We start from the raw sequence: 13,133 nt of genomic DNA, 5'->3' as shown, positions 1-13,133 counted from the left end.
TGTTTACTGGGCTTTTAAAAAAATACCTATTTGATCACTCTCTGTTGAATAGAGAAGGATATAAAGAAAGACGGCCTCTCCCCACCCAGCAACTGGAGTTCAAGAGCTCCTCCAGAGTCATCTGCAGCCCTCTTACGCCACCACACAGGGAAAAATCATGTTTCTGAATTAAGTATGATTCCACAAAAGCAGTGGAGGACAGCAGAGGGAGCAGGGAAGTATTTGTCTACAGTTTTTTCAAAGAAAAAAAAAAGTACTGGAGATGCATGATTCTCTCCCATCACTCTAGCCCTGCCCCAGTAACTGATATTACAAAGCAACTGTCATCCATAGATTTTCCCCTATTTTATAGGCTCATAATAGGAAACAAAGTTCCATTTCTAGAATTTGTGCATCAATTACCTTTATGGCTTGTAAGCACTGTTTTCCTTTGAAAGGCAATCTGGAGGCCAGAGGAGTACAGTTACTCTCTCACAACAGCCGAGCAGGATGAAACGGGATGGAATTGCTAACCAGCTGAACTTCAGAGACAGATTAAGCAGGCAGGCACCCCGTGTCCGGGCAGGCTATACCCTGTGCCTGGAGGAGAGGACTACAAGCCTGCACCCCACAGCCTCAATGGGAGGGCAGAGGCAGAGTCAGGGTCAGGGAGGCCGCACGGCCGATCCCTGATCGACTCCCCTCTGAGTAATGTTTTAGGTACTCCACTGAAAACAAGGCAGGAGAACGGAGGATGGCAGCTGCTGAATAAGCAACTTCCTCGCTTCAGTGCGAAGGGAAGAGTTACCTTTGCCTGCTGCAGGGCCTTCTCCACCTTACTGGGGTCGCTCAGTCCGCTGGCGATGGACGGCTGCTTGCACTCCAGTTCGCTCAGCGTGTCCTTCAGCCGCCGCAGGGAGTCCACGTAGTCCTGGCTCGGCTGGCTTTCTGTCTCTGGGATTGTTAAAAAGAGTAATGGAACAAAATACAAGGTAAGGAGATAGACAGCAGACCCAAATTGTAAGAGATGTGAACATACTCAAAGTTATCGGAATCATTTAGAAACAAGAAATCAAGTGAGATATCCTTGTACATCGAGGCCTGCTGAGACCTTCCAAGACATAAATAACTCTTCTGCTGATGGCAATGTTTTTTCCTTTAAAAATATTAAATATATATGATATATAAATATGTATTATATAGCCTATAATAATAAATATTCGCTAAGCCACTAGCCATCATATTTGAAAAGTCGTGGCGGTCTGGCGAGGTTCCTGCCGACTGGAAAAGGGGAAACATAACCCCTATTCTCAAAAAGGGAAATAAGGAAGACCCAGGGAACTACAGGCCAGTCAGACTCACCTCTACATATAGTAACTATACACTACATATAGTAACTATATAAGCTAGTATTTTTACATATAAACACACATACATAAAATATGCATTAGTGTAGTAGTCAGGTTTGGGTTTTTTTTCATTTTTATATAGATATATACACACACACACAAAAACATATAAAAGTAGTCGCTTTCAGCCTGTTGCCAGAACAGAGACACTATCTGGGAAGACTGAAAAGAGAATTAAAATTTGGATGGAGTATCTGCTTGCAATCTTTGACTGCATTTCAGATTTTGCTCGAGCCAGCTCTCTGTGGAATCCCAGGCAGGAGGTAGCATCTCAGTCTGGCATTTCAGAAAGAAAACGTCAGATTTAGAAAATTGCAGCGAACAGGATTTCAGCTGTAAGACCCATACTGTGGTATGCACATTCTCTGGCCTTGGATTTCTAAGCAATTTCATTACCGCCACAAGTGAAAATTAATCTAAGCCTTGTTCTGACTCACCAGGTAGCTTTTCAACAGCTTACTGTCAGAACCGTCACATCATTTATAACTAAGGAGTGAGTCAACGTTTCTAGAGAATTAGTTACTAGATTCCTCCTCTCAAAAAGCTGGGATCAATTTAAAGGGGAAAAAAAAGAATTCAGTAAAAAGCAAATAGGTACACTGTCACTAAACTACAGCACATCCTGAAGGAGAAGGAAATAGTTGATAGCCTCCCATTGACAAAAAAAATTAAGTCACAATTCCCATAAAAAATGCCCAGAGAGATGGAACTGACTAGCACTCCACGAGGGAAATTTCAGAGGCTCAGATACATGAAAGGAGCTGGACTTCTGTCAGTCAAAGCCTGCCAAGTTCACAAACACTCAAGTGCCACCATCAGTTTTTTCTCCCAGTTATACAGCTCTGGAAGTTCTTTTACCTTACAGCAATTCAAACTATGCTGTAAATAAACAACTGAAACCCTGAACTGACATTTCCCTCTGTTTGTTAGCAGTAGACAATCTGCAGAGAAATTATCATACAAAAAAATACACAAATACAAATCTAACATATTACAATACGTAAGGTATTTTTACCAAGTAAAAACTGGTTCAAATATGCTAATAACACCTCAAGTGATGTGTGTCATGAAAAAATATGGGATATTTTTGTCATATCATGTAATAACTACCAAAATACACAATCCCAATAAAATTATTCAAAAGTACATGAATTCAGAACAGTCATAAAATAATCATTCCTCACAGTAAGAACGAAAGCATACCCTGTAATTTGAGTGTGACAGACGTTTGTTTATTCATACAGTTTTCTGCACAGATATAATCGAAGCATGCAGGCCTTGTGCAACACATTATATAGACGGTCTACCAATTTAGCCTAGTTTTATTATACACAGAATAAAAAGTGTTAATGCTCTTCCATTTGGAGCTGTTAGCAAAATGCTTCCTCAAATTCCTCAGAAAAACAATGAAAACTAAGGAAAAATCTCCTCATAGGTCTGTGCTCTTGCTATTCAGCTGTAAAATATTAACAGAGCTACATATTTTGTGAACTACGTTTAAAACCCTTTAGAAGCCAGCACGACTGGTTTGAGTGATCATAATAAAATTTTTAACGTAACAAAAACTCAAGCAGAAAGTGCCTGAAAAGCAAGCCAGATTCCAAATCACTGCAAAGATGAAATTTCCAAAAGGAATTATGTATGACTAATGTGCTCAACAAAGCTATGAAAAAGAATGAATTTCACATGCACACTTCGATTTTACAAGGTTCTCTTAACTTTCCATTTTTCATTTCTAGTATTACTATTTATATCTGTAAGTTCCAGAAACACACAGCTTTTCAAACTATATTATCCACCTTAAATATGTTTTGCTAATTCCTTAAATGTAGTTTCAGGAATGTTGCATCCTTGCATAATCACTTTTAACACCATGGAACAACATATTTTGTAGTGTGCACACAGTAGGTCATGGGAATATTCTTTCAGGTGAATAAAAAGATTTTGCCAGCCTGACTCAAAGCCTCTCAGAATCAGTAGGAGAACTCTGCCAGAATTCAGTGAGTTTTCAATTGGCTCAAAACAACAAAAAAAATTCAGAACACAAGTACCAGGAGGGCTTACGTTAAGCAAAATATATACATATTTACCTTTCTTCAGCTGCTGGTGACGTTCCTCTAGTTTCTGACGAGTCAACTTGAAGCAATCGAGAAAACCGTTCAAGCTCTCCTGAATGAAGTTTGGAGGCACGGGCTGAGAGGTGAGTGCCTTGCAGGTGGCTTTCAGGTGTTCCAACCGTGGACCCAGGCTTACAAGATGAGTTAACTCCCGCTGTGAATTATCAAAATCAAAACCAAATCTCACACTTGCCTTGTTAACAACAAAGATTTTAGTAAGCTACTGTAGCACAGCTCCTCCACATTACTAGGGCAACAACGTTAAATACTCCTGTGACACAGGCACCAAAATCTTCCGGTCAAATCAGGTGCTCTGGATGCCTCAGAAATTTTTAGTTACCTTACTGACTAGGCTTAGCTCCTCTGGGGTATTCGGCACTCCTAACAGCTTACAATCAAAATTAACAAGTTTTGCCAGACTTACCTGACATAAGTCTTTCAGGACTGCTGAGGGCTGAGATGCTGAAGCAGCATCATTTTTAAGCCAGACATCCTTCTCAATTACAATCTTCTCAAGCTCACCCATTTCTTTAAAATAAGCATTCATATCTTCCTGGTACTTTATCTTTCTGGCCACTTCTTCCAGCTGTTGAACCATATCTTTCCACTCTGACAATATCTTCTCCATCACAGTTTTTATATCCACTGTAGAAAGTCCCTCTAAAAAGTTTACATAAATTATTGTTATATTAACTTCAACAGATTTTGAATCAGAGGCATTTAATCTTTCTTCTCTTCAGACACAGGTGAACATTTGCATCAACGTGCAAAATGCTTTGATTCCAAGTCCACTATCCATAAAACTGTACTTATTACTAAGAGTGTTTCAGCTTTTTATTTCCACATTAATAGTAAAATGAAAAATGAGGTATTCCACTTCCCTTCTTTCCCTTTGATAACATTTGAATTTATAACAATGAGATGACTCTCAACTATCATGCCTCTCTTCACCATCCTGATTTGTGTCTAAATGTTGATAAGTAGATTTAAGTAAACTTTGTTTCAGTAGGCTTTATTTTTTTAGGTGCTTCTAGACTCCACAAAGAAAGAGGGAAGCAGCAAGTTGGAAGGCGGCAATAAATTCATTGAAAACATAAACGGAAAACCTGTCGGCCTGGGAGGGAGAGGGAGCAAAGGCTAACAATGTCACGTTGCATGCAGACGTTATTAATAACTAGGGGATAAGAATAGCTACAAAAGCAACACGTCAAAACACGAGGTTATTTCCCACTCACAGTGACTACATGAAGCACTTGCCACACTGTCTTTTTGACGACTCAATGCATTACTTGAGGATGCAGCAGCAGAAGTGAACAGACCCCCGACCCATTCATTGTTCTTTTATTTCCTCAAGTGCCAGAAGTAACTGACAATTTTGCTACATACGAAGAAGTTTCAGTGCAATGTGCATTCGACAGTACATTCTTGCCACCGGCAGTTTCTGATGCAGATTCTCTTTCAGGCTACCACCTTCTTTTATATAAGACGTATTTGGGCCATTTGAACTTAGCAGTTCTGTCATTTAGATGGGAGCATAAGGAGGAGACTCACATGGAGGGCTCCGTTTGCTGCACCGCTTTAGCGTAAGTGGAGCCCAGTGCTGTGGTCAGCGCGGCCAGCCAGCTCACCGCAAGGGCGCTTGAAGGCTCTGCTCCACAGGTCCCCCCTGTGCGGCACGCACCGGCCACACACTGGGAACACCTATAGCACAGCAGCACAGCCGCTGCAGCCAGCCACCTCCGAGAAGCGTGCATGCAACCATCGGTCACTGCCGTCACGGCACAGCCCGTACATGCCCCAGGACAGAAACAGATGTATACACACGCATGCCAGTGCCGTGCATGGTGTAGCTGGGCCCGGTTTTGGAGAGAAGGGCTGTCATTCTGAGCTGGACAAAACATAATAGCAGACCCTAACAGAGCCAGGGGTTGTCAATTGGTTGTTTTCTATACATTCCAAACTTTAAGGGGGCAAACAATTAGGAAGAAACTTCTGTATATTATTTTTTGCAAACACAAAGCAGTTTTTGAACTATGCATTTCTCGTTATGATCAACAGATACTGGTTTCGTAGCCGTGACCTATCACTGCTGGAGGTGCTTATAAGAGAGAGAGGGAGGATCTCTGTCCAGGTTTGAAGACAAGGAACAGCTACAAATTTTTATAACCCAAACTCCAGGTCAGATCAGTGGCTTCCAGCCACCAGCTTCAGGGCAATGGCACCCGCTGTAAAAAGCTTCAGCTGTAGTAGGTGGCAAGGAAGGGAGGATTGGAGATGCTTAGCAGATTGGGGCATCCAGGCAAAGGGGCTGGCTGGAAAAAGAAAATGTGACCATTGGGAAATCCAACAGAAATCAGCATTTTCCAGAAGGGATGCTAGTCAGTATTCAGGACAGTGATACCGTCCTTTCACCTGTGCTACCGCTTATAGCGACTTCACCAGAAGGCAAGCGCATAGCAGATCTAAAAAACTGCCTCTGGATGATATGAGCAGCTCTTGTATGGAGAAAGGCACATTTCAGTGATGGAGTTTTGTCATATTATGAAACAAGATTTTGGCAAGGTTTAAAGATTTAACTTTCACCGATGTTAATTATATGTTTCCCAGGACAAGTGTTTTAATTGACAATCAATCATTTTCTGAAGCACGTAGGCTTCTCTCTTGCCTTTGCACCATAAATTGTGACTGTATCATCAAAACACACTGACAGCTCTTACAGAAATAGAGAAAACTACAAATAAAGAGCATACATACGTTTATCAAGCCTAAATTTGGTTTCAAAATTTCCACTTCTTTAAGGCAGTTATATTTTAAAATTTTATACTTAAAATCTCCACACAATTTAAAATTAAACCAACTCCTTCCCCCAAAAGCATGTTACTATCATTTTAAGAAATTATTTCTATTTCAATAACAATAACCTTAAAAGGTTGCACACACATTAAACAAATAATATTAATATTGCTTTTCTACATGCTTTAATAGAAACAAACCACATATCAATAACTAGTAACAGTAACAATGACCAGTGTCTCTGAAGGAAAGAAAATGGAGGGAGAGGGACGGAATATATTCCAATGCTTAACTGGAGGTAGCCTATGTCAGTATTATTTCCCAGCAACTCATCTAACTAAATCACAAAACAGAAAAACCTTCAAGTCGCTTACCCTTTCCCATTTGATCCAAAAGAATATGTCCACTTCGTTTCAGTTCATCTAATTTTTGGCTTTTTTCAACCCTTTCTTTTTCAATCACCTACAAAGTGAACCCCAAAAGAATAGTTTCAGAGAGACCAATTTTTCTTGACTCCCCCCCCTGCTTCCCCACCAGTAACATGTATTTTCCCTGTACTACCCAAAATACATTCCAGTTTTCTTGGATACAGCACCTTCTAAGATGCATTTTAGTTTTGTTTGTTCAGAAAACAAATGTGAAAGCAGTTAGCTCTCACAAGTACCAGGCAAGCAAGAGACTAGTACAACACCACCAGGAATAAAATACTATTAAAAGGGGTTGAGGATCCTGCTCCGTGAAATCAGATATTGGGACACCAGCTAGAACAAGTCATTTGTGATCAAAAATTGTAATTATTTAGTATGAGTCAGTGGAAAGAGGCTTTTTTTTTTTTTTTTAAATAGTCCCTTCGCCTCTACAGTCCCTACTGTCCCTAGATATCCAGCAGAAGGGAACAACCACCTGTTCCCTAGAAGTCCAACTAGCAAGAAGTATAGCCCGCTGTAATCCAACTTCAATATCCTCTGAGATTACAACAAAGTATCTCCAAATTAAAATATTTTCAAAACTAATGTCCAAGGTCATTACTCTGGCTTAGACTTGCTACAGTAAATTCAGAAGAAGCGTGCATCTATTTGGCACAGTTGGGAAGAACAAGCACTCTCCTATCCACTTAGAGCCCAATCATTTAAAAACAGTGCTGTTCATGGGAACCTGGTGATCGTCTTGGAGCCTATTTTGTAAAGGGCTACAAACATTCATAAAGTTCTATAAATAAACTATTGGGAGGGTTGTTTTGGTTTTTATTTCCAACAGTACTGCCATTCCAAACGTTCCTACTGGCACCATTTTGCACTACAGCATTGAAGAGTCTCCTTATAGGTATTTTTAAGTATTGTCCTTGATTTCAAAAGAATCAAATTTAGCAAGTCTTGCTATAAGCTCCAGTAAGTCTCCATTGACAAATCATGCTCAAAGACCAAAAAAGGCAAGAATACATTCCCAAAACAGACAGAAGATAAAATGGTTATTTCATGGCTCCCACAGGATCCTTTAAAATCATGTATTCTGTCTTACAGGTCAGTAATATCGAGCATAAATTGTAACTATTGGGCTTTCTCCCAAATTAATAGAGCAAACTTTGTGTCCAAACATTGTACCAACGGACTGCTTTGGACCCTGGGTGGTACAGTGCATGCAGAGTGTCACAGCATGATTCAAGGGGTCTCTGAGCAGCCCACTGGCCCATGTCTGCCAAAATTATAAAAGTGGTGTCAATCAAGTCCATCTCCAACTGTGAAAGATGAAGCCAAAATATGCGGCTTAGTGGAAAAGACATCTATCAGAACTCCAAAGGAGACATCAGTAATATGTTTGTAAAATTTCCTGTGGATTGTGCAACCCAACACAGCAAAAATTTGTGTCCAGCTGGTCAGAGATTTCCACCTATGTCCAGTTTGGAAACTGTTTAACTAAAGGACTTAATCCCCACAAAGCATGTGGATCAGCCCACACCTCCAGCTGACAGCTTAGAGACAAAATACACTATTCACTCCTTGTCTCCCCATTTTACCTTCAGCTTTTCTTTCATGTTTGAAGTCTCTCTCATCTTCTTGTACTCTCTGATGTCGGTGGCCTCAATGGCAGATTTTGATTTTGAAATCCAGTTCAAGAGCTCAGTACTTTCAGCATCAAACCTGGTTTAAAAGGTCAGACAATTTTTTTTTTTTTTGTCATTTTTCCCTATTCAGTCTCTCTGTCTTAAAAATCAGAAGTCTTATAGAGTTCAGCACATTACTCAATCCCAAAACAGTAAGGCTGCACACAAGATTCATGTTTCTCATATTACTACTCACAGGCAGTTGGACAATGACAGATTTTCAAAAAACTGACACAGTAAAAATTATGTCCGTGGTATTAGCCTTTGGGAGCAAATTATGAATGCATGGTGCAATTTCTTTCTTTTTTTTTATACATATTTCCATGCAAACTATTACTGTTTCTTTAAATATGTCACAAAAGATATCTCACAATGCTGAGTATTTTAAAAGTAATAAACAACCTCAGGAATAAGACAAATAAGTATTACAGTTCTAGATTTTGTAAAAGCCTGTAACAGTATTTAGTCCAAAGAAAAAGCTAGTAGCTTAAGCACTCATGGCAGTGACGGTGGACAAACCTTTTTGAACACTTAGCTGACTAGAGATTAGCTTACAGCTTGCTTTTTTTTTTTTTGGACATGCCTATATTTACATAACTTTCTTATGCCTAAAACCTCCAAGCTAAAACCCACCACCACCAAAAATCAAAACAAACAAAAAACCACCAACTCCCAAATTAACCAATACTGTACAGAACTTGAGAGGACAGACACACTACACAGACCGCAAGCCAGGCCATATTAAAATTCTACTACTTAACACAGTGTAAATCCTAACACAGAATAAAAGTCTACCAACAAACGCAGAAGTCACTGTTAGTCACTCAAAGTTTTCATGGGAAAACCCACAAAATTCTAGTAACTGGCCATTTGTTGGTTTCAATGTAAGTAACTGGGATCAGGCAAAAGCATCAGAAAGTTTAACCTATTTTAACTGACTGTCTTCAATACAGTCTGAACTCTAGGAAAAAACATAACAGATCAAATGACTTTTGCTTTCAAAGTCTAAAATAGTTTCTACAACTCATGAGCCAGAGAAAGAAGGAACTGATGGGCTTCTGACTGCATTAGTGCCCTGGGACACCCACATGCACACACCATCCCCACCAGGGCTTTGATCTGACCAGGGTCCTCAAGACGGTTTGGGAAGGTTCCTCACCCCTTCAAACTTCCATTCATCATCCAGAAAAATGAAAAGAACAACTATTCTTCACTGTGCAAACGCATCTTCTAGCACAGCAACACCTCGCACCTGACGCAGTCCTCCATCCTTTCCCCAAATGACCTCCCAAAGGTTTAAACTAGTGACACCTCAAAAAAATGCTCATTTTCTCAGGCAAGCAAAGTGATGAGTATACAGAATTTACTTTCTTAATTTATCTCAAAACAATTATTTTAGTTTTAGGTATACGATTTAATAAAGGCACTGCAACACATATTATTAAATACTATTTAGCCTAGAGAAGAGAAGGCTCCAGGGAGAACTTATAGCAGCTTTCCAGTACAGGAAAGATGGGGAGGGGCTTTATGAAAGACTGTAGTGACGGGACAAGGAATAATGGTTTTAAATTGAAAGAGGGTAGATTTAGATTAGATATTAGGAAGAAACTCTTTAATGTGAGGGTGGTGAGACACTGGAATAGTTTGCTCAGGGAAGTTGTGGATACCCCATCCCTGGAAGTGTTCAAGGCCAGACTGGATGGGGCTTCAAACAACCTGATCTTGTGGAAGGTGTCCCTGCCCATGGCAGGAGGGTTGGAACTAGATGGTCTTTAAGGTCCCTTCCAACCCAAACCATTCTATGATTCTATACGTGCAAATCAGTAAGCCACCACAGATATACTTGCAAAAGGAAAGAAACATTGCTGTAATATTGTTCTAATTACTAAATACCAGGTACATGGAATAGGTCTCTGAAGCTTTTTTTGTGCAGTTTCTCCCATATATTTTATGGAGATTAGGAATAAATAATAAATAAATCAAAATATTTGGCACTTTCACAACACTTTTTAACCAAAGATAAGAAGATGTTTTTTCCAGAAGAAATATAATTAAGTCTATCTTTCAGCAACGGAACTGAGGTACAAAGGACCGAAAACCTGCTTTTTTGAGAAACACCACCCCTGTTTCCCTTTGAAATTAATGGAAGCTGCAGGCTTTCTGTTGCTCTGAAAACAAGGCTGTACATTCCCTTCCCATTCCAGAAACCCAACCTCACAACAGCAACTTAAGTATTCCTCACTTGCACAAAAGAAAAATGAAAAGCCAAGACCAAGAGACATGAGTCTATGTAGTGTTTAATAAGTAAGGGAAAATGGCGGTGACATATACTTACTTTTTCTTTGCTTCACTGTCCCCTGGGATTTGCCTTTTCTTTGGGGGTGGCGGTGGGGGCAACTCTTGTCTGGATTGTTTAACCACTACCTGTTCCTTCAATGGTGTTGTTTCTGCAGCAGTCTTCTGTGAAATCTGGGACATTCCTATGCTTCCTACAGCCTGAGTTACCTACACAAAATAATTTAGCAAAAGGGTTAAATGCCATTTCTAACACAAACTGAATTGCTTTTGCTTAGGTTCCTTTCATTCATCAGTCATAAAGGCCCATTATTCGCTCCTACAAATGACCACACCTAGCCATCATGAAGCACCTTTATCACAGATGCCCTCCAGAGAAAAACATCATTATTCTCATTTTACAGATGCAAACCACACATCAGAATTCTCAGTTCAACTAGAATTTCATGCTAGTCCAAGTGAACTAAAATCAATAAAATAAGCATTGTATCTATTTTCTTTCATAATTGCTTGGTTCACAGAAAGAACCGTGGTCCTTTGGGTTTATTAAAACACAAGTCTATATTTTATACTCATACCCCATAAAACCAAGCCTAGATCTCAGAAAGAGCTGATACACAGTGGATTTGACCTAAAAACTCACTCAAGTCAATAGAAACCTTCCATAAGCTTTACTAGGTTATAAAGTAAGTCCCATGGGAATCAACCTGGAAGTTTTAAGTATATGCTTGATATTTAGGGGGAGTGAAAGTTTGAAGACAGAATTTGGCACTCTCCAGCGCTTTGACTCAAACACAAGAACAAATAAAAGCCACATGGCTGAAATGGACCCCTACTCAGACTGCATAACTCATTCACTACACACTAAATGGATCGTGAATCAGTGCCACAGCCTTCACCATAATAACATTTTAATACCACAAAAAGGGACATATGAGTCATAAAACTGTCAAACAAAATTCTCACAGAAGCCAATGGGAGTTCTGTCTAAATAAAAAACATTACCAAGCACTCAAAATACTAAAATAAACATTTAACAATCCAGCTTGGCAATCATCGTTACATATCAAACAAACAACTACTCTATTTTCAACAGATGAGAAATCATACTCACAGACCATAAATGCTTGTATGACTCCCATTTATTTATCTATTCTGGGTTTGGGGGTTTTGTCTTTGTTTTCTTTTAGTATCAGATTTAATCCAGTCCCAGCACTCTTATAATGTTTAAAGGCATTTGCATTGATTGTTAATACATGGCAAGCCTGCTTTACTCATCAGAAAAATGAAGAAAAATGAATCTGTGTCAGAAAGGAGTAATAGTACCAGTCAGGTTAACAACTTGGGGTTTTGAAGACCAAAAGACGCAGACAGCTTTGTCAGTAGATGAAGTCATCCCCACGTGAAAGAGCACTCACCTACCTGTCTAGCCTGATGCCAAGAACTCGCCTGGGCAATTGTGCTGACAGTATCAATGAGGTTTGCATACATATAAACACATAAACAGCTGAAAAGTAATAAAGTAATAAAGCCTTGTTAAGTACCTGGTTAGAGTAATCCTCTAGCTTCTGAACCAAACCGTCCCACCTCTGAGTTAGCTCTTCTTGATCCTGATCGATTTTACTGGATGCTCTGCCATTCCCAAGGATTTGAGCCACATCCTGACCCAGCTCGTTCAGCTGGTCTAACGTTTGCCGTTTCATACCCATGTCCTCTTTCAAAATCTGAAGTTAGAAGAAAACATTACAAGGTGACACTGTAGTATTCTGTCACCCCTTAGCTTTTAATTCCATGGGGGGGAACAAAAAAACCTGTACTACCTGAGCCAGATGCATCATAGGTTTCAAAACAGTCTCTTGTTTAACAAAGCACTAACAGACACTCTTAAAAAGAACACATCCCTGAAGCAGCTCCTAGAGTAGTCAGCAGTATCTCTTGAGTAACAGTTACAAATGATTAGTTCGGGTACAAGCTGCACCATTGTATTTAAAAAAAAAAAAAAAAAAAAAAAAGAAAACAAGAAAACCACACCAAAACCACAAACCCACACTTTGGAAAACACAGCTGACTGCTGGCCTGCAATAAACTCCAAAGGCTGTCAAAACCCCAGGATAGCTGTTTCAAAGTCTGGCACACCACCCTGGAATGGCCCTGGAGTAAGTTGTACACTCTTTTCAAATTCAAGTGAAAGAATCTGGCAAGGAGAGAATACTGTCCTGGCTTCCAAAGTATCATGCATTTACAGCTCCTACTGGAGTCAAACTGGTAATTTGCCATTCATTTAGTCGATGAGACTTGACAGGATAGAGCAGGATAGCGATACTCACTGCTAGTTTTCGAACATTCACGCTCAGGTCTGTTTGATCTTTGAAGTTGCTTGTCTGGACCTTACTCAAAGCCTCTTCTTTCTCAGTTAACCAAGCTTTCAATAAGCACTGC

The 13,133-nt window shown here is 39.7% G+C and overlaps 1 protein-coding gene across 1 annotated transcript in view; it reads right to left on the bottom strand.

Annotated features, from left to right (window-relative positions):
- Positions 1–26: 26 nt before the first annotated feature.
- LOC309669915 (utrophin-like) overlaps positions 27–13,133 on the bottom strand; it is a gene marked incomplete at its 3' end in the record, with an annotated part of 108,317 nt that continues 95,210 nt past the window's right edge. Inside the window, exons 14-22 of the mRNA XM_082480712.1 lie at positions 13,022–13,129; positions 12,239–12,418; positions 10,735–10,904; positions 8,313–8,436; positions 6,673–6,760; positions 3,930–4,165; positions 3,479–3,659; positions 788–933; positions 27–41 (exon numbers count right to left, since the gene is read on the bottom strand). Coding sequence (XP_082336838.1) covers positions 27–41; positions 788–933; positions 3,479–3,659; positions 3,930–4,165; positions 6,673–6,760; positions 8,313–8,436; positions 10,735–10,904; positions 12,239–12,418; positions 13,022–13,129 — 1,248 coding nt within the window. The remainder of the gene's footprint in view (positions 42–787; positions 934–3,478; positions 3,660–3,929; positions 4,166–6,672; positions 6,761–8,312; positions 8,437–10,734; positions 10,905–12,238; positions 12,419–13,021; positions 13,130–13,133) is intronic.

This window comes from Vanellus vanellus (genome assembly GCF_965231255.1).
Source record: "Vanellus vanellus genome assembly, chromosome: 3".
Taxonomy (NCBI): Eukaryota; Metazoa; Chordata; class Aves; order Charadriiformes; family Charadriidae; genus Vanellus; species Vanellus vanellus.
This window is presented reverse-complemented; position numbering and strand designations above follow the sequence as displayed.